This window comes from Malaclemys terrapin, chromosome 1 (genome assembly GCF_027887155.1).
Source record: "Malaclemys terrapin pileata isolate rMalTer1 chromosome 1, rMalTer1.hap1, whole genome shotgun sequence".
Classification (NCBI taxonomy): domain Eukaryota; kingdom Metazoa; phylum Chordata; order Testudines; family Emydidae; genus Malaclemys; species Malaclemys terrapin.
The window spans coordinates 131,564,476-131,583,158 of record NC_071505.1 but is presented as its reverse complement, the minus strand read 5'-3'; the positions used below and the strand labels follow the sequence as shown (position 1 = coordinate 131,583,158).

At 42.3% G+C, this 18,683-nt stretch overlaps 1 protein-coding gene across 1 annotated transcript in view; it reads right to left on the bottom strand.

Moving 5' to 3' along the window:
- Positions 1 to 18,683, bottom strand: part of ANO2 (anoctamin 2) — a 288,718-nt gene that overhangs the window by 121,565 nt on the left and 148,470 nt on the right. Inside the window, 1 exon segment of the mRNA XM_054016330.1 lies at positions 16,273 to 16,356. Within this exon segment, the coding sequence (XP_053872305.1) occupies positions 16,273 to 16,356 (84 nt within the window).

Here is an 18,683-nt window from a genome sequence, read left to right as displayed (position 1 = left end):
CTGTCATGGCTGCCCCTCCCACAATCTCATAGAACCCCATGCCTTCGTCAAGCTTATTGGGAGAGATATCCTGTTCTGATCAGGCCAGAGAGAGGCTCCAGAACACATCTCCACCTCTACGGGCTCTAGCTGAATCCCAAACACTATCTGGGATGAAATGGGATCGGACTTTAACAATAGCAACAACCACAGCTCCAGCCCATCTCAACTAACTCTTTTCTTTTGCCCAAAAAGGACAGTTATTCTGGTACTGAATACGATTTAAGAGACTTTCAAACAAGGGGGGGGTTTCCTTCTAAAAAACTCTAGCTATAGGGAACAGGAACAAGGGATATTGTTAAAATGAAAGCCTTACTAAATACCTTGCATTTCAAATTCTGTAACTGTTATTCCTTCTTTACTGAATCTTTAATAAAAGGTTCAAAAGATGTTGATCGCATGTTTGTCATGGTCCTAGGCAGGCTGAGGTCTCTGTACACCAAAATCTGAACCTTGTGTTTAATATTGGACAGTGACTTGGTTATGTTAACATCTTTGGCCCATATATTCCATCCAAATTAATACACCAGGTCTCAAACATCATGACCTCCATCCCCCTCTAAAATTGGCTAGGAGTATTTGTGGACCAATAGGCAAGTACTTTCAATAAGCAAGCATGGTACGATGAAAGTCGAGGTATTCAAAATCACTATTCTAGATCTTTAAGTTTAGTATGTGTGGAATTTCAATCTAGGGGGATTAAATGCCCAAAGTATTTTAACATACATGCAGTTTATTTCTTTAAAAATGCAGGCAGGATTGTAATATGTATCAGATAAAAAATCCTTGGCAAACAGTTTAACTGAATGCAGTCTCTACAGCAATTTAGGTAAATTTTACCCCAAATCTGGGCTTCTGTTTTGACCTTGGAGATTAATAGTATGAAATTTACCCTATAAATATGCTCAATAGAAGGTGGAATATACACTCCAAGATACAAGCATTTGCCACCAGCATACTGCAAAAGGAAAATACTATTTAGCTTATCTTATATGTGAGTCTCTCTATTAAACTGGAAGCTCCACAGATTTCTGGAGACTTATTTTCTAGTTTATGACTTCACTATAATTCTCTAATCTGTTATTATAGTCTCTGGCCTCTGTACAATATAATAGTAAGTCATCTGCATAAACTGCAGACATAGGCTTAATATTTTATTACTTACTGGCGAAACTTCCACTGATTTTCAAGAGTGAAGAATAAAGCCTATATGAGTGGGTCTTTCCATTCAGTTAAATACCAAAGATATATGCACTTGTCTTCCTGTTGTCAGTATGATGCTTAGGCCTTAATTCAGGAAAATACTTAAGAAGAAAATACAAATACATTAGAAGCAAGAGGAAGACCAAGGATAGGGTAGGCCCATTACTTAATGAGGGAGGAAAACAATAACAGAAAATGTGGAAATGGCAGAAGTGCTGAATATCTTTTTTGTTTAAGTTTTTACCAAATAGTTTAGTAGCAACTGGACATTTAACTTAATGAATGCCAGTGAAAATGATGTAGGATCAGAGGCTAAAATAAGAAAAGAACAAGTTAAGAATTACTTAAACAAGTTAGATGTCTTCAAGTCACCAGGGGCTGATGAAATACATCCTAGAATATTCAAGGAGCTGACTGAGCCATTAGCGACTATCTTTGAAAAGTCATGGAAGACAGGAGAGATTCCAGACTGGAAAAGGACAAACATAGTGCCAAGCTATAAAAAGCAGAATAAGGAGAACCTGGTCAGCTGAACTTCAGTACCCGGAAAGATAATAGAGTACAGCTTTTAGAAGGCTTTTGATAATGTCTCACATGACCGTCTCATAAACAAACTACGGAAATACAACCTAGATGGAGCCACTATAAGGTGGGTGCATAACTGGTCGGAAAGCTGTTCCCATGGAGTAGTTATCAGTAGTTCACAGTCAAGCTGGAAGGGCATAACGAGTGAGGTCCATCGGGGATCCATTCGGGGTCCAGTTCTGTTCAATATCTTCTTGATGATTAGATGATTTAGATAATGGTAATGATTTAGATAATGGCACAGAAAGTACACTTATAAAGTTTGCAGACCAAGCTCCGAGGGGTTACAAGTGCTTTGGAGGATAGGATTAAAATTTAAAATGATCTGGACAAACTGCAGAAATGTTCTGAAGTAAATAGGATGAAATTCAATAAAGCAAATGCAAAGTACTCCGCTTGGATAAGAAAAATGAGTTGCGCACATACAAAATGGGAAATGACTACCTAGGAAGGAGTACTGCGGAGAGGGATCTGAGGGTCATAATGGATCACAAGCTAAATATGAGTCAACAGCTAAGTTCCTTCTAAGCTGGCCGGCCACGCAGCAGGCTATACAGGGGCGCAGCAGGGGCCTGGAGAGGAGAGAGGTAGGAGGTGGGCGGGAACTAGGGAGGGGAGCAAGTTGGGGTGTGCAGGGCTGCCGTGGGCCTCTTCCCCAGCCCCAGAGCTCGCTGCTGCAAGCGGGGAGAGAAGGGCTCCTCCCCCGGAGCTCGCTGGTGCCGGCAGGAATAGGGCTGGGGGGGAGTCCTCTGGCCCCAGCCCTGGGTAAGCCTGCCTGCACCCCAAACTCTTCATCCCTGAGCCTGCACCCCCAGCCCCTCAGGCCCCCTCCCCGCACCTCAACCCTCTGCCTCAGCCCTGAGCCCCCTCTGGCACCCTGAACCCCTCAGCCCTAGCCCCACCCTGAAGTCCTCACTCCCACACCCCAACTCTCTGCTTCAGCCCTGAGCCCCCTCCCACACCCCAAACCCTTCATTCCCAGAGCCCTCACTCCCAGCCAGAGCCCTTATCCCCCCACATCTAGCCCTCTGCCCTACCCTGAGTCCCCTCCCACACGCCAAACACCTCGGCCCCACTCCATTAATTTTGCAGGCAATTTGTCTGATGGGGGAAAAATTAGAGGGAACACTGGTCAACAGTGTAACACTGTTACAAAAAACAGCAAATATCATTCTGGGATGTATTAGCAGGATTGTTGTAAACAAGACACATGAAGTAATTATTCTACTCTACTCCACGCTGATTAGGCCTCAGCTGGAGTATTGTGTCCAGTTCTGGGCGCCACATTTCGGGAAAGATGTGGATGAATTGGAGAGCAGTGTCCCCTCTAATTTTTCCCACCCATGTGCAGAATGAATTTTGTTATGTGCACCAATATGGAGGTGATGTGTGACTCATCACCTCCATATTGGTGCACATAACAAAATTCATTTGGTGGGGATGGAGCCGAGGGGTTTGAAGTGTGGGAGGAGGCTCAGGGCTGGGGCAGAGGGTTGAGATGCAGGGTGAGAGCTCTGACTGGGGGTGCAGGCTCTGGGATGAGGCCAGGGATGAGAGGTTTGGGGTGCAGGAGAGGGCTCAGGGCTAGAGCAGATGATAGGGCTTAGGGTGCAGGGGGTGAGGGCTCTGGCTGGGGGTGCAGACTCTGGGATGAGGCCGGGGATGAGGGGTTTGTTTGGGGTGAAAAACTGGGACTGACTCTCCTCTCTCCCTGCCTCCTCAGCACAGCTGGGGCTGTGGAGAGGCAGCCACTGGGGCTGGGAGAGGGTTGCGTCTCTCCCTGGCTGCCACACGCAGCCCAGCTGGAGCTGGGAAGGATGCCCCAAACTTAGTCTCAACCCCCACCTGACCCCACTGACCTCCACCTACTCCCTATTTCCCTCACCTACTCCCTATTTCCCCCACCACCTCACCTTCCACATCCTCTCCAGGGTCCAGGAGGCACCTAATTAGTGGAGACACACCTGTGCAGCTCCACTAATTAGGTGCACGGCCCTACGTTCCCTCCTATGCGGCTGCCCAGGAATGCATCTTAGAGGGAATGTAGTTGTAGAGTCCAGAGAAGAGCAAAACAAGTGATTAAAGGTCTAGAAAACATGACCTATGAGGGAAGATTGAAAAAATTGGGTTTGTTTAGTCTGGAGAAGAGAAGACTGAGGGGGGACATGATAAAAATTTTCAAGTACATAAAAGATTGTAACAAGGAGGAGGGAGAAAAATTGTTCTCTTTAACCTCTGAGGATAGGACAAGTAGCAATGGGTTTAAATTGCAGCAAGGGTGGTTTAGGTTGGACATTAGGAAAAACTTCCTAACTGTCAGGGTACTTAAGCACTGGGATAAATTGCATAGAGAGGTCATGGAATCTCTTTCATTGGAGCTTTTTAAGAGCAGGTTAGACAAACACCTCTCAGGAGTAGTCAAGATAATACTTAGTCCTGCCTTTAGCACAGTGGACTGGAGTAGAAGATCTCTTGAGGTCCTTTCCAGTCCTACAATTCTATGATTCTATGTTTTTAAGTTCATCCCTATTCAGGACAACAATTAAGAAAGTCTTTAACTTTAATCATGTGCCTAAATCCCAGTTATGTGATTAAAGTTGAGCACATGTTTAAGTGCTATCCTGAAAAGGAATGCTTTCCTGAACTGGCGACTTAATGACTAGCACAAATAATAAGAACAATAAACAATAATCCTGCCTACTCTCTTAAGTTTGAAGCTATCTCTAACAGAAACAGTATTTTTTATTTTGGCAGAAGGATGTTCATAAAGATTAGACACTTATTTCCTAAAACTTGGCCCAAATCCAGATTTTCCAGCCTCCAAGGGTAGGGTAATCCACTCAACCAAGTCAAATGTCTTTTTGATATCTGTAATAATATTTTATTATGCTGAGCTGACTAGAGGGCTGTGACTGAATGGTACAGACTTTCCTGAACCCCAAGAGGTCCTTTATGGTCATGATATATATAATCCATTCTGCTTTCCTTAGTAAAGAGAAACTGCAGTATCTTGAACAGTGGAATACAAGGGTTCCAGTGGAAGCTAAGGAACAGGAAAGTTGCTCTCTTAAATTAATGGAATTGAGAAAGGACAAACAGGATCATTCTAATGCCTTTGATTTCAGTGGCGGTATATTAGCATAACACTGGCGTAAAGCAGTGGTGAATCAGGTCAGCGAAATGTAAAATAAGTTTATTTATTCAGTGAATATTGTTGCTATGATTTTTCAGACACAGAAAGGTCAAAATGTATATGTTGTTCATCTACACTGTCTAATGCTGTTAGAGAGTTACGTTGTGATATATTCAAAGTTCATAAAAGTAATATGAGAGGATTTTGACTATATATTTATACCAAAGCAGGAAAACTCGCTACACATTTGAAAGAGAAAATCTTGAAAATGTTCAAGGTCTTTTGGAGATGCAAGATCTGATTCTGTTTACCCTGGTGTAAAATTGATGTAAGAACGAACAGACTCATGGCTGTTCTTTATAGGTGATTTGATCCAATTAATGAATCAATTAACAACTGCAGCAATGGGAACGAGGAGGAAGGGTTCCTAAGGGTTAAGAATTGTCATCAGCATATACAGTCTCATCTTTTCATTCATGTTTACTCCTTCAATATTTGTCGTTTTAAAACTGTGCTTTGCTAATGGTGCAAGGGACTAGCAGAAAAGAAGAGGAGAGAAAGGACAGATTTGACATAAGACTAACTCAAATGCTGGTAAAAGGAAGTTAATAATGATGAGATGACAGAAAAAAGACTTAGAAGACCTTAGACAATTAAAGAAATATTGGGACAATACTGAATTTTCTAAGCAAGGTCACTAGTTAGGGCCACTCAACTCGAGCAAATTATTTTCCTACAATTAATGGCAAGGCAACTATGGGTGTGTCTGAGAAATCTTTTTCAGCTCCAATTATCCACACAAATATTTATAACCAATTATCCCACTTCTAGGTAGGTGGTAAAAGGATTTAAAGTCATTCTTTTATTTAATTAATCTTAATGAGAACTTCCTAATAAAATATAATGGAGCCAAGCCTGCAGGCTCAGTTTTTCCTCAGTGCTGACACAAGGTTTGATGGATGTTTTCCCTATGTCAGGGCTGAAGTAAAACAGATTAAGGTCTTTTGTGCTGCCCCTTTTATAATGCCTAAAGGGCACTGATGACATACTATTTTCCATGACATTCTAACATATGCTATATTGTGACTATATATGTTAAACCTTTATTTACAATATCACTTCCCTTAAATTAACAGTGGAATTAACAATTTTATTTATTTCAATAATTCATCATGCCACTTTTATATTTGACATGATGAGTTAAAAACAAGAGGGAATGCCAAATTTTATTATTCCCAGGCCTTTCTCTAAGTACACAAACCAAGAGACAAGTCCTCTTTTGCTATAAAGAAAGTTTTCCTTGAAACATATGTGGGATCAGCTATTTGGTTTCCTGCCAAATAGGCAAGATATGATGCACAATCATATACTTTCTTATTTGCCAGATCAGCTGAACACTTACTGAAAAGAATGTGAAAACGAGTCAGGAGCTAATCCTTCTCCCCCTGAAATAAATGGGATGCTTTTTACTGACTCCAATGGGAGTTGGAGCTAGTCCATCTCTGTGTTTACAGAACAGGGCCTAATTTTTTCATTTCCTGACTTTCGTGCATTTAAGTTCATAATCTTAACACTGCATGAATACACAGACAAGTTTATCATTGATCCATGGGAAGCATCTTTCAACAATCTCTAATATTCCACAGAGATGATAATCTGAGAATGTTCTATTTCTTAAAAACTTCTAACCACAACCACTGATGCTGAAAGTTCCTAAACAAGAACTTCAAAGGTACTATATGGAGACTAGCAAAGAAATGATCAACTGTTTTGCTGTACCGATTACAACTGCTTTCCCCACATTACTATATTAGAAGAGACATATGCAGGCATGCATACACATTTATACACTTCATCTGTCTTCTCAATCTAACCAAAAAGAGCCCTTTTTGGTTACCTAATTTAGAACTACATTGAGATTGACACTGTAAACCTTTACTTACATAACAAGTCCTTACTGACACAAATATTTCCATTGACTACAATGGGACTGCTCACATAAGAGTTTTAAGTGCATGTAATTATTTCTAATGACTAACTGTTTGTTTGCTGCTTAACCTGAGGCATTTAGTGTAAATGTTTTAACTTCTTTAACTTTAAATGAGTTTTCTTTGGAAACAATAAGACCTTAGGGTATTGTTGTAATAGTAAATTTCACACCAATCTTTTATAAAGGGCTACCTACGCTCACAATTTCTTCCCCAGTTTCAATACATCTGATAAAATATTTATTAAATATAATAAAACAGCCTGAACCATGCAGTATATTGTAGACTTAAATGTTGTTCTTTGTTCATCACAGTAGATTAAATACTGTAACAAGTGTTTGCATGAAAGCAATTTTCTATAATATAATCCCCATTGGGCAAGTAATACATTACATCTGCAATACTTTAATTTACATCACTCACTTTAATAAGGCTGATTTAAAATTTGGTGTTAGGGTATAGTGACTCACATGTTTACTAATTAAAGGTCTGATCCTAACAATGTTGAGTACCTCCAACTCCCATTAGAGTTAATGACTTCAACATCAGATTGCTTCAAGAAGTATGTTCAAACCTGGTTTAAGCAGGTGGAATCCTATTGAAATCAGTGGAGTCACTCCTATTTATGCAAGGACAGAATTTGGCCCACAGGGTCTAATCTTAGTTCAGGATCCAACAACACCTGTCTACTCATGTCCACACAGAATTTACACTCATGAATTTATTGCTCCCCTTTCCAGCTAACATACAGCAAAAACGTAGAAAATGTACCTTTATTCACCCAAGTAACATAGGACTGATTCACAACTTGTGATATTCAGAGAAATCACTGAAAGCTCCATACTGGAAAGATGCTCTGTTACCAGGCATTTCCAAGTTATGCTTCAAGAGGGTGGTAACCTGTGTTGATTTTCTTCTGCACTACAATGCAATCTTATGACTAAATCTTCCTCACGTTAGTCATACAAGTAGCCCCAGGAATGTTGGTGGGCCTACTTGTGGGAGTAAGGCAAGAAGAAATTGCATCACATATAGAAATTTTCATGTAAAAACTCAGGACTTTACAATAAACTTACAGTAAAAGCATCACCAGAACAGAGGAATTATCATACTGGAAATAAGCCACTACCTTACAGAGACCTGTGCTTTAAAATAAGTTCTAAACCAGTGCGGTAAATAAGCTCTATCCCAGTAAGTCACAGATCCTGAGCCAAAGTCTTCAGAGAAACCTGTGGCTTCACATCAGATAAGCAAGCTAGAGATGCTGAACACTGATGCCAGAGATCTGACACTTAATAGAAGAACAGCAATCTACAGTTGCTGACCAGTGATATCACAGAGGTACGTCTTGACATCAGACCAGCCCAATAACAATGGTGAGCTAATGACTTCACAGAGACCTGGGCCTTGACATTTGATTATCATTCCAGATGTGCTGAGACAGAGTCCTCACAGAATCCTGGATATTCATAGAAAACCAGAAAGCTAGATGCTGAGCCAATAATCTCATAGAGGCCTCTACCTTGACACAAGTCCAGAAAACTAGAAGGGCTGCACTAGCAATCTGACAACATCCTATGCCCTGGCTTCTTGCCCATCAAGCTAGAGGTACTGAGTTAGAGACTTCTGGGAAACCTGTACCTTGACATCAACCATCATGCTAAAGCTGTTGAACTAGTGACTTCACAATGAGTACCATGTTACAGGCACCTGAGGGAGAGAGAATATGCTTTTTAAAAACATCTAAAATATGTAAAATAGCTATTCTATATTTAAAAAATCATCATTTTAAAGTCCAATTTCTCAGGACTTTCCAAAGCTAAATGCATGCGCTGAATGTCCCATTAAAGAACTGGGGATTTCCTCTTTCCATTGGTCTATAGTGATTTTTTCCAGCCCTGAAATGTACAGTCTGTACCACAAACCACAATAGCCTGGTGTTTGTTGAGGAGAGAGGTGGCAGGGAGGAGGAAGTCATTTTTGAGGGAAAGAGGAAATAATCATTGTGGCAAGGTGATTAAATAAAATTGTGGCGTTCTGAAAACGGCTGAGAGGTTTGGAACTTTCAGAGTAGTCCACGGGGAGATGGATTTGCAGATAGATAGCAGGTAAGGTGGTTAAAGCTGCAGGATGGGTGCATTTATTAAAGAGTCCTGCAAACAAACACAAGTGAAAGGTCCTGCCCTTTGAATAACTGTACAGGAGCTTCTGTCCTATTTTCAAAAGAGACTCAGACATTTAGGAGCTTAAATCTTGATGAAAGACAATGGGGTTTAAACTTCTAAATGCTGCAGTCATTTTTAAAAATGTGATGTAGGCACTTTTGAACATTTTACCCCCTAAGGTCATAATTTTAGTAATGATTCTGATCTGTTTTTATTGGATTCTGGAACTAAAAGAAATGTTAGGGGACCGCAGAGCCCCCAGACAAGGGCTGGAGAGCACCCTTAAACGTTCCTGTGTCCCTGGGCTGGGACCCCTTTGCCCTTCTTGTTACTAATGTTTATTTCATCACTGTTTTAGTATGTGTTTTGTTTAATGTTGTAATACATGTTTGGGCTCAGGAGCAGGGAAAGCTGCGGTGAAATTTCTGGGTATGCTGTGTATGTGACATGTGACCATCAAAAGGCGCATGCATAGCTATATAAGAGTGTGTTAAAAGCTTCTCTGTGTGGTGGAGAGGTGACAGACTCTGAACAGAGAGGAAGGTTCATCTGGCCACAACCAGTATGCCAAGCTGGACTACCCAGCAGGGAGTGAGATTGTTTACTTTACTTGCTGAACTGTAACCTAGGATTACATATTTGGATTCTATTGTAGTTTTCAGTAAATGGCTAAAATTCACCTGGTCTCTCTCAAACTGAAATGAATTGCTCTAGGGGGAAGGGCAGTTCATAACAGCACCCATCAGGGAGGCAGAATTCTTGTGAATATTTGCTAAGCAATGGCAACAGGGCATAAACTGAAAGGGTAACTCTGTCTGTGCAAGCCAGTATCATATCTGTCTGAGTGGCAAACCCTATTACATTGTGACAGACGGTACCCCTGTATTCACCCCTTGCACACTATTATAATAACCTTTGAACAAAGTATGCCTTGTGAGGTATCATTTGAAAACTAATAATTTGCTGGTCATTGTTGTCCTGGTAACATATGTGTGGCAACATTGTACCAAGAGTTATAAGCTACCACTGTATGGTGTTACTAACACATGTTCCAAGTCTGGGGAGTGTCCAAACCAGTCCTCAGAAACAACCTGATGCCTTAGCCAGGTGTAAACAAGGCCAATGGGCCATTACCTGCTAAATGGACATTCTTTGGCAGGAAAGGGGGTGTGGGCAAAAAATATACATCTTAGCAAAGAAACAGCATGGAGATCCCCTCCATACAGACTGCCTGTCACTATACTCCCAGCTGGGAATGCTTCTCAAAGCGGAGAGAGGACTATGAAAAGGAAGAGGAGACACCCCAAAAGCACCCTTCTCTTTCTCTCTGCCTACCACATCCACAGCACCTGAAGGACAGAGGAAGCAGCGTTGGACTAGGAGAGGGGTCCTGACCTAAAGATTTGGCCAGTAATCTGCTAAAGCATGTGGTGAGAAAACTTTGCTTTGAATTTAACATAGTTTGTTAAGTTAGACACCAGTTGTGTTTTATCTTTATTTTACTTGTAACCATTTCTGACTTTTATGCCTCCTTACTTATACTCACTTAAAATCTATCTTTCTGTAGTTAATAAACTTGCTTTATAGTTTTATCTAATCCAGTGTGTTGGAACTGAAGTGCCTGGAAAACTCCATTTGGGGTAACAGGACATGTGCATGTTATTTCTGTCAATTAAATGGTGAAGTTTACATAAGCTTGTATTATTCTGGAGAGGTCTGGACAGTACAGTACAGACTTTTCGGGGAGAAAATCTAAGGCTGGGAGTGTGTTGGGGTTACCCTGCAGTATAAACAAGGCTGGTAAGAGCCAATGTGTGGCTGGCTGCAGCACATACACAGACATAGCTAGGAATTACACGCTGAAGGCTGTTTCTGAGCAGTCTGGGACTGAAGGCTATAGCAGCAAAGCAGTGTAAAGAGCACCCCATGTTAGAAGGCAGGGAGACACTGCTATTCATTAGTCTGGATTGTACCCTGGGTATGTCACAGCCATAACAAAGGAAACAGAACAACATACTAAAGAGACACCCATGCATACCTGATCTGGTGCAGGAACTATTCTCAATGTATGAAGAAGAAAATCCATGATCATACATCAGTCCGCAGCTGGTCTTCCTTGTTATCATTTTATGAAACCTAGAAAATTACTAGGATTTGCTTTGACTGGATTCTGTAAATGTCTGCACCCAGCAAGTGTAAACAGATGTCATGCACTGACAGGAGGGGAGACAGGACCTCTACCTATCTCTGGACATGTGGAGGTTTACACATTTAGAGGCGGATCACTCAAGGTGGCTGTGACGCTGGCAGACCAGTGCCAGCTCATGCCAAGGTCCTAGCCTCACTAAACATTTACAAACACTTACCTGTGTGCTAGCATTATCAAAATAGATAGTAGATGTTAAGCAGATAAGAATGTGTTTAGCATTTAGACTTTATAAAATGCTTGTAGGATGCTGCTGTATTGATTGCACTTATAACCTCTATAGCTCATGGTATAAAGTTATAGTGAGTGTCCGCAGTGCAAACCTCTGTAATTGTGTAACTCACCAAATGGGAAAAGAAGCATTAATTAAGGTAATGCACTCAACATGGCCCAATGAAGGCAAATAAGGTATTGTGCAGCATCAGAGAAGAGAGGTCCTATTGATTGCATTCCTAACTCCCTTCAGGAATGGGAGGCCTACGGATGAACTCAACCCATCAATTTTGGTATCTGGAGTGGAGGGTGATAAAAATCCCTGACAAGGAGAAACTGAAGCTCTTTCTTGCTATCTGGATTCTGAGGGGCAAAACTTCCTAAACATAAGCAAAGAGATCCCCATGCTGCTTGGTATGGGTTAGCCCTGAAAGACGGTTTGAATTGATCGATTACTACAACTCTGTCACCTTTTGAATTACAGGCTGAAACTCATTTGTGTATACATGCTTGTTAGCTTTAACCTGCAAAAACTCTCATTTCTTTTTCCTAGTGAATAAATCTTTAGTTAGTTTATTACAGCATTGGCTACTAGCATTGTCTTTGGTGTGAGATCCAAGATACAAATTGATCTGGGGTAAGTGACTGGTCTCTTGCGACTGGAAGCAACCTGAATATGTTCTGATTTTTGGTGTAAGTGACCATTTATCACATAGTCCAGCTTGCCTGGGTGGCAAGATAGCCTGGAGCATCCAAAGGGACTGACTGTGACTTCATTATAAGACTATTGTAGTACTTTGGGAGTTCGCACTTGTTACCAGGTTGATGAAATCTAATTATAGTACGCACAACCAGGTTGGGGGTGTCTGCCCTGCTTTTTGAGAGTCTGCCCTCAGGCTGGCACTCACGGTCGTGAGTCACTCCAGACAGCGTGACAGTGGCACAAATGCTCTCACAGTCCATGGGAGATGAAGGCGCTCAGCACCTCTCCGGAGGCAATCAGCACCTTGAAGGGTTGAACCCTTACTGAATGGGCAAAGCACCAAGCTAAAGAGACACTCATGTCCCCAGCAGGATGTGACTGTCACTCAAGAAAAGGGCACATTTGGCTTTGTTTGTCCAAATGAAACCATGGCCAAGCAACAAGTTGACTCGATTGGGCTCAGGAGGTAAAGGCATCCAGCTGGATGATGAAAATCAGTATCACCTTTCCTCTCTGAGAAGCAAGAGCAAAAATGTAATTTGTGCAGTATCACTCATTCTCTTATTCCCAATTCTCACTTACTTTAAATAAGAGAGGTGCACACCAGTTCCTTTATTCACCTATTATAGTGTTTAATCCCTCACTAGGAATGCCCAGAAAACTGCTCAGTACCTAATGGAAAAGCTCCCCATACTCCGTGTCTGAGCTCCTGTCTGGCAAAACTCCCTGTTCACATTGGGCCAGATCCAACACCCATTAAAGTCATTGGGAATCTTTCCACTGACTTCAATGGTTGTTGGATCAAGCCCACTAGGTGGCAGTTAATTTTATGTGACTGGATGACTCATTGGCTACACTACACAACCTCAATGATGATCTACAGGAGAAAGGGGGTAGTTAAGTTCCTTCATGTGCTGCAACATCAAATTGATTTGGCGAGTCCTGAATTCTGGAGTTATCTCCAGTTCATGAACTGTTTCTTTTCAGCATATAAACAGGGTAAAGAGGCTCCTTCAATCTCAAGATTGGACACACTTCCGAATACCTTGACTTTGTTGTAACATGTGGCATACACAATATAAGCTACATGTAGCCAAGTCAAATGCAGGGAGTCTTCAGGGATTATGAATGCCTGGGAAATAGACCTCAATCAGACTTTTACAAGAGGGGAATGGGACTGAGCACTTGCTTTCAGGTCTGAAACAGCCAGAGAAAGCTAACCACACCTCATAATGGTAAAAGTTACACATTTATTTATTTTTTCCATGTATAGGATGCTGCTATTGCAACTTTCTAGATGCATTTACAGTAAGACCAGTGACACAGTATGTCAAGCAGCCAATGTTACCGAACACAAATGGAATAGCTACCCAGGCAAACCAAAATTTCTCAAACCACAACCTCAAAAAAACCAACCAACCAAACAAACAAACATAAACAACTGGGTAAACAGCTGAGTGTTTGAGCATTTCCTCCAGGTCAACAAACTCTGGCTGTGTCAGATCAATGGGTTAGCCCAGTGCTTCCCAAACTTGGGATGCCGCTTGTTTAGGGAAAGCCCCTGGTGGGCCGGGCCGGTTTGTTTACCTGCCGCCTCCGCAGGTCCAGCTGGTCGCGGCTCCCAGTGGCCGCGGTTCGCTGCTCCAAGCCAATGGGAGCTGCTGGAAGTGGCGGACAGTACGTCCCTCGGCCGGCGCCACTTCCAGCAGCTCCCATTGACCTGGAGTGGCGAACCGCAGCCAGTGGGAGCCGCGATCCGCCAGACCTGAGGACGTGGCAGGTAATAAAACCGGCCCGGCCTGCCAGGGGCTTTCCCTAAACAAGCGGCGTCCCAAGTTTGGGAAACACTGGGTTAGCAGATTCCATAGTCAAAGCCCTCCACTGAGAATTCCTTATCCCCGGCCGCAGGCACACAAGTGACAGTTTTGTCAGTTTGAGAGTCCAAACTGATCTCAATTGACTAGGTAATATATGGGGAATGAAGCAGTCATTAAGGGTACACGTACACTGCTGTTGGGAGCATGCTTTCTAGCGCAGATAGGCAGACAGGTGCTAGCTCTGCTTGAGCTAGCACATTAGTAGACATACCCTCAGGGTGTGTCTTCACAGCCCAGTTAGCTCCAGTTATAATTTGAGTTTTACCCCTAATTTGAATCCCACCCACACACAAAAATGTCTAGCTCAAGTTAACTAGTTCTTTAAGCTCAAGCTAGCTAGGGTATCAGGGGGCTGGGTTGAAACTCAAGTGATGCTGAACCTCCAGCTAGTCATGCAGTGGGAATGCAACAACTCGAGTTACAACAACTCATCCACAGCTAATCCAATCACTCTGTGCTGCTAATCAAATCAATCTGTGTAACTCAGTGTTGTTTTGAAGTGTGGTTGATCTCACTTAAGCCAGGCTAGCTCAAGTGCAGTAACTCAAGTGTACTAACTCGAGCTAACAGTTGCAGCGAAGATGAAACACAAAATTTTGTAGATCATAGGCAATATCTTGGATTGTACCTGGAAACAAGTGGGAACCCAGTTTGGGTGTGTAATATGCTCCAAGTCAGACTGCTAAAGAAATGTGCCCCTGAATACTGCCCTAGACGCCTGAACTGGCACCATTGTAATTTAACGGGCGTTTTGCAGGATTGAACCTGTGGTGGGGTGGTTACCCCGCTCCTGCCCTGAAGGACTTAAAACAACCCTGGGGGAAGGTTGTGGCTGGAAACTTCTGAGCTGGGCTGATTGGGAAGCAGCTGCAGCTGGGCCACACCCCAATCAGGCCTCAGCTGGCCCTATATAAAAAGGCTGTGAGCCAGAGGCCAAGCAGTCTCTCGCTGCCTTCAGAGGGAGAGGGGCCTAGCTGCAGCGAGCTAGAGACAGAGTAACTGAGAGGAGCAGGGGTGGGGACAGTCTGGGGAGCTCCAGCCTGGAAAGCCCCAGGCTGCGGCCTAGCAGAAGGCCAAGGAGTACTAGGGGTTGCAGAGGGCAGCCCAAGGGTAGGCCAAGGCAGCAGGTCCAAACCCAACCTTGCCAGTGATGAGTAGGCTGATATGGCAGTCTGTCCGAGGGCATGGGGCTAGACGAAGACTGGCAATACCCGTACACTGAGGTGAGGTGGGGATAGTGGGTGGGGGTTCCCTGGAGAGGGGAGACCCTAAGACTGAGGGGTTACTGCCAGGGGGCAGCACCCCAGGCACAAGGGCACCGGGGTCCAGTGCGGGACATGGGGGCCAGAGGACAGGTGGATCACCTGCCTTCAAAGGGCGCTCCGGATCTAGAACGAGCTAATTCCCAGAAGTCACCAGCAGGAGGTGCTGCAGGGGTGAGTCCGCTCCTCTACAGAGCCCTATCGGAAGTTTCTGAGTGGTATTCAAGTATCACCCAAAATGAGTTCACCACAATAATCCAGTTTGGAATATGCAGAAAGTAGAGCTGGTTGGGTTTTTTTTATTTCAATTTTTAAAAATAGGGAAAATGATTTTTTAGGTGAAATTTCTTTCTGGTTTTTATTTTAAATTTCAAAAAAAGAGGAAAAAATGAAAATACTGCCCTCCTTTCTCCTCCCTTTTTGTACACTAGCTGTAATACAAAGTATCAAAGTAAGTCTTCCTTGTATGGTGAGGAATGCGCTCAGCAGACAAACGCTGAAAGGGCAGTGTTCAGACATATGCTGTGGAAGTGCCCCACTGCCGGACACTTCACCTTCTGGAACAGTTTCAAACTCCAGGTCATTGAATCCATCACTGATCATGATCAGTCACCACCCTCCTCTGTAGACCCTGCACTACACATTCTCCACCCTCCTAGGCAGGATGCCTCACACAGGGTAGCACAATGATGGCCCTAAAAACATTCAGTAGTGCTGCAGCGATGCCCAGAACTAAGCCATCAGAAAGGTACTATCTGAGACTGAATCAGAGGCAAATAGCACAGAAGAGACCATTCTGCAAACTGATAAGCAGAGCCAAACCAAGACTGATACAAAAATGTTCACAAAATACAATCCAAATAAAAAATAAAAGCGGAAGTAAATCCATGTGTCTTACCTCATCTATATTATCCTTTTTATTAGTTTCATTTTTGAGTTTTTTCTGTCGTACTTTGGTTTCATATTCTGGTCTGGGATGTTCCTGAAACAAGTCAAAACAAAATCATGACTGTGGGGAAAGGTTTTAAAAGCTGATTATTTGCAGAATATAAAAGCACCACAAATACATCGAGACATAGTTCCTCATCAGTTGTTCAACCATGAAACATGATTCGTACACAGCCACAATGAACTGAGATCAAACACTCATAGGTTTATCTAAATGGAAAAGTTAGTCAAAGCCTTTACATGTTCCTTGGTGCATTTTTGATGGTGAAAAGGAAGAAAGAACATATTAAAAAATATTCTCCATAAAGCTGTGTACTGTAAAAGAAATAACATTCTGTACATGTTGAGTAATTCACACTATAGTATATAAGCAAACTTTGAAAATAGCGTAATCTAGACCAGTAACTCTCAATCATAGTTGGCTCCTGACCCACAAAATGGCCTTAACATCATTCCATGATCTTTTGTGGCTGGCAAGGGATTTGATTCATAGGGAAAAAATTCAACTATTTTGTGGGGTGCAGATCAAAGAAGTTTAGAGCTGGTTGGATCCTTTAGACCCTTTTTTAAGATACTAGCTTATACTTTAGAGCTAAGTACTGGCTTTTACCACCAGCAACACAGTGCAGTGGATGCAAAAGTATAGGGGTCTGAGTAATGGGTGCTGGAGGCATTACTCTTGCATAGGGCAACATCAGGCTAAACACCTTCCTCAATGCTAAAGGGAAGGTGCGCAGCACTTAAAAAAAAAAAAAACCATACCAATATTTACTGCTAAATAGTGCAGTGTCCATTCTCCACAACAGCATCCCCTCTGACAATTTGCATGTTCTATCCAGTTATGCCCATTTTAGGGGTTACAGTGCCCCTAACAATGCCATTAAGCCTTGTAAAATTGTTACAAACATTTGCCAGCCTGCTCACAAAATCCTACTTGCCCATGGTAACAGTCAGGGTCCAGACACCCCAAAGGGAGAACAGGTTTTGAACTCCAAAGAATAAGCAGCTGTATTAACTGATTGTATACAATGTTACTGTGCTATGAAAGTATGTCGAGTAAGGTCTTTTATGAAAATGTGTAACATTCTTAATTATTATGAGAGAAGTACACAAGCTGTGGTTATGAATTTATGTATTTGTGCATATAGAGAACTGTGCATAAAAATTTCAGCTCCACCTCACAGCAGGACAGTGAGTGATCAGACAGGGAGAAGTATCTCCCAAGCCAGGTGTTTACACAAAACTGGACTCAAGTAATTTTCCATAGCACAACCCAGGAAAAGTCAATGATGGGCCATTTAAGATAATGGAAAGACACCGAGATAACTGGAGATTTCTCCACTTTGAATATCAAGAGTGACTGAAGAAAAGAACCTGCAAACCCTTTTTAAATAGAAGGGGCTTGAAGTGAAAGGCATCCAGAAAATGAGAGAAAGTCTCTAGGCAGTAAATTGTCCATGAAACGCTGGATCTCTCCCCATCACCATCAGAGTTAGGTGTATACTGGGAAACTGTTCAAAGGTGATAGGTAACTTGTATTAGGAAAGTGCTTTTATTTAATACAGAACTGTAAAGGCTAAGGTTGCATCTTTATGGTTTGTTTACTGTTAACTTGTATATTTTTGCTCTCCCCTACAATTTCCTCTTTGAATCTGTGGCTTTTCTATTAAATAAACCTTTTGTCGATTTTTACCTCACGCAGGTCTCTGTTGTGCAAACTGTGTGGCATGTGTGTGCCAAATTGAACTGATATTTAGGGGGCTGACAAACCAGAAGGGAAAAGTCTGAGTGTCTGGTAGTTAAGAACTCGGGAAGGATGGATTTGGGGAGACTCAGGACTGGAAGCGCTGTTAGAGTCACCCTGCAATTAAAAGGAGTAACAAGGCTGGGGGAAGCCAGGGTGAGACTTTTTGCTTGTGGGCAGGCTATGGATGTCAGGAATCTGAGCCATAGCAACATAGCATTAAGGCACCCCAAGGTTACAAGGCAGGCAATGACATGACCCCTTTCTGGTCTGGATGATCCCCGGAAAATATGCCACCCTTTATCCTAATGACTGATGATATTGAGCATGAGCATATATATATATGCTCATCAGCATATATCATAGCATATATATATATATATATATATATATATATATGCTAAAGTTAAGACTGGTTTGAACCCCAACAATAATTTTTCTTTTGTACATTATTTTGTTAATAAAAGTTGTATCTATTTTTGCTATTAATCCATTTGTAGTTCAAGTTAAACTTTTCAGTGTCTCTGCATCTGCATTCCATGCATCCACACCTGGACTGGAAATCTAATATATCTTTATACAGTCTTTCAAAGCTGCCTTATCCTTGGACCTTAAGA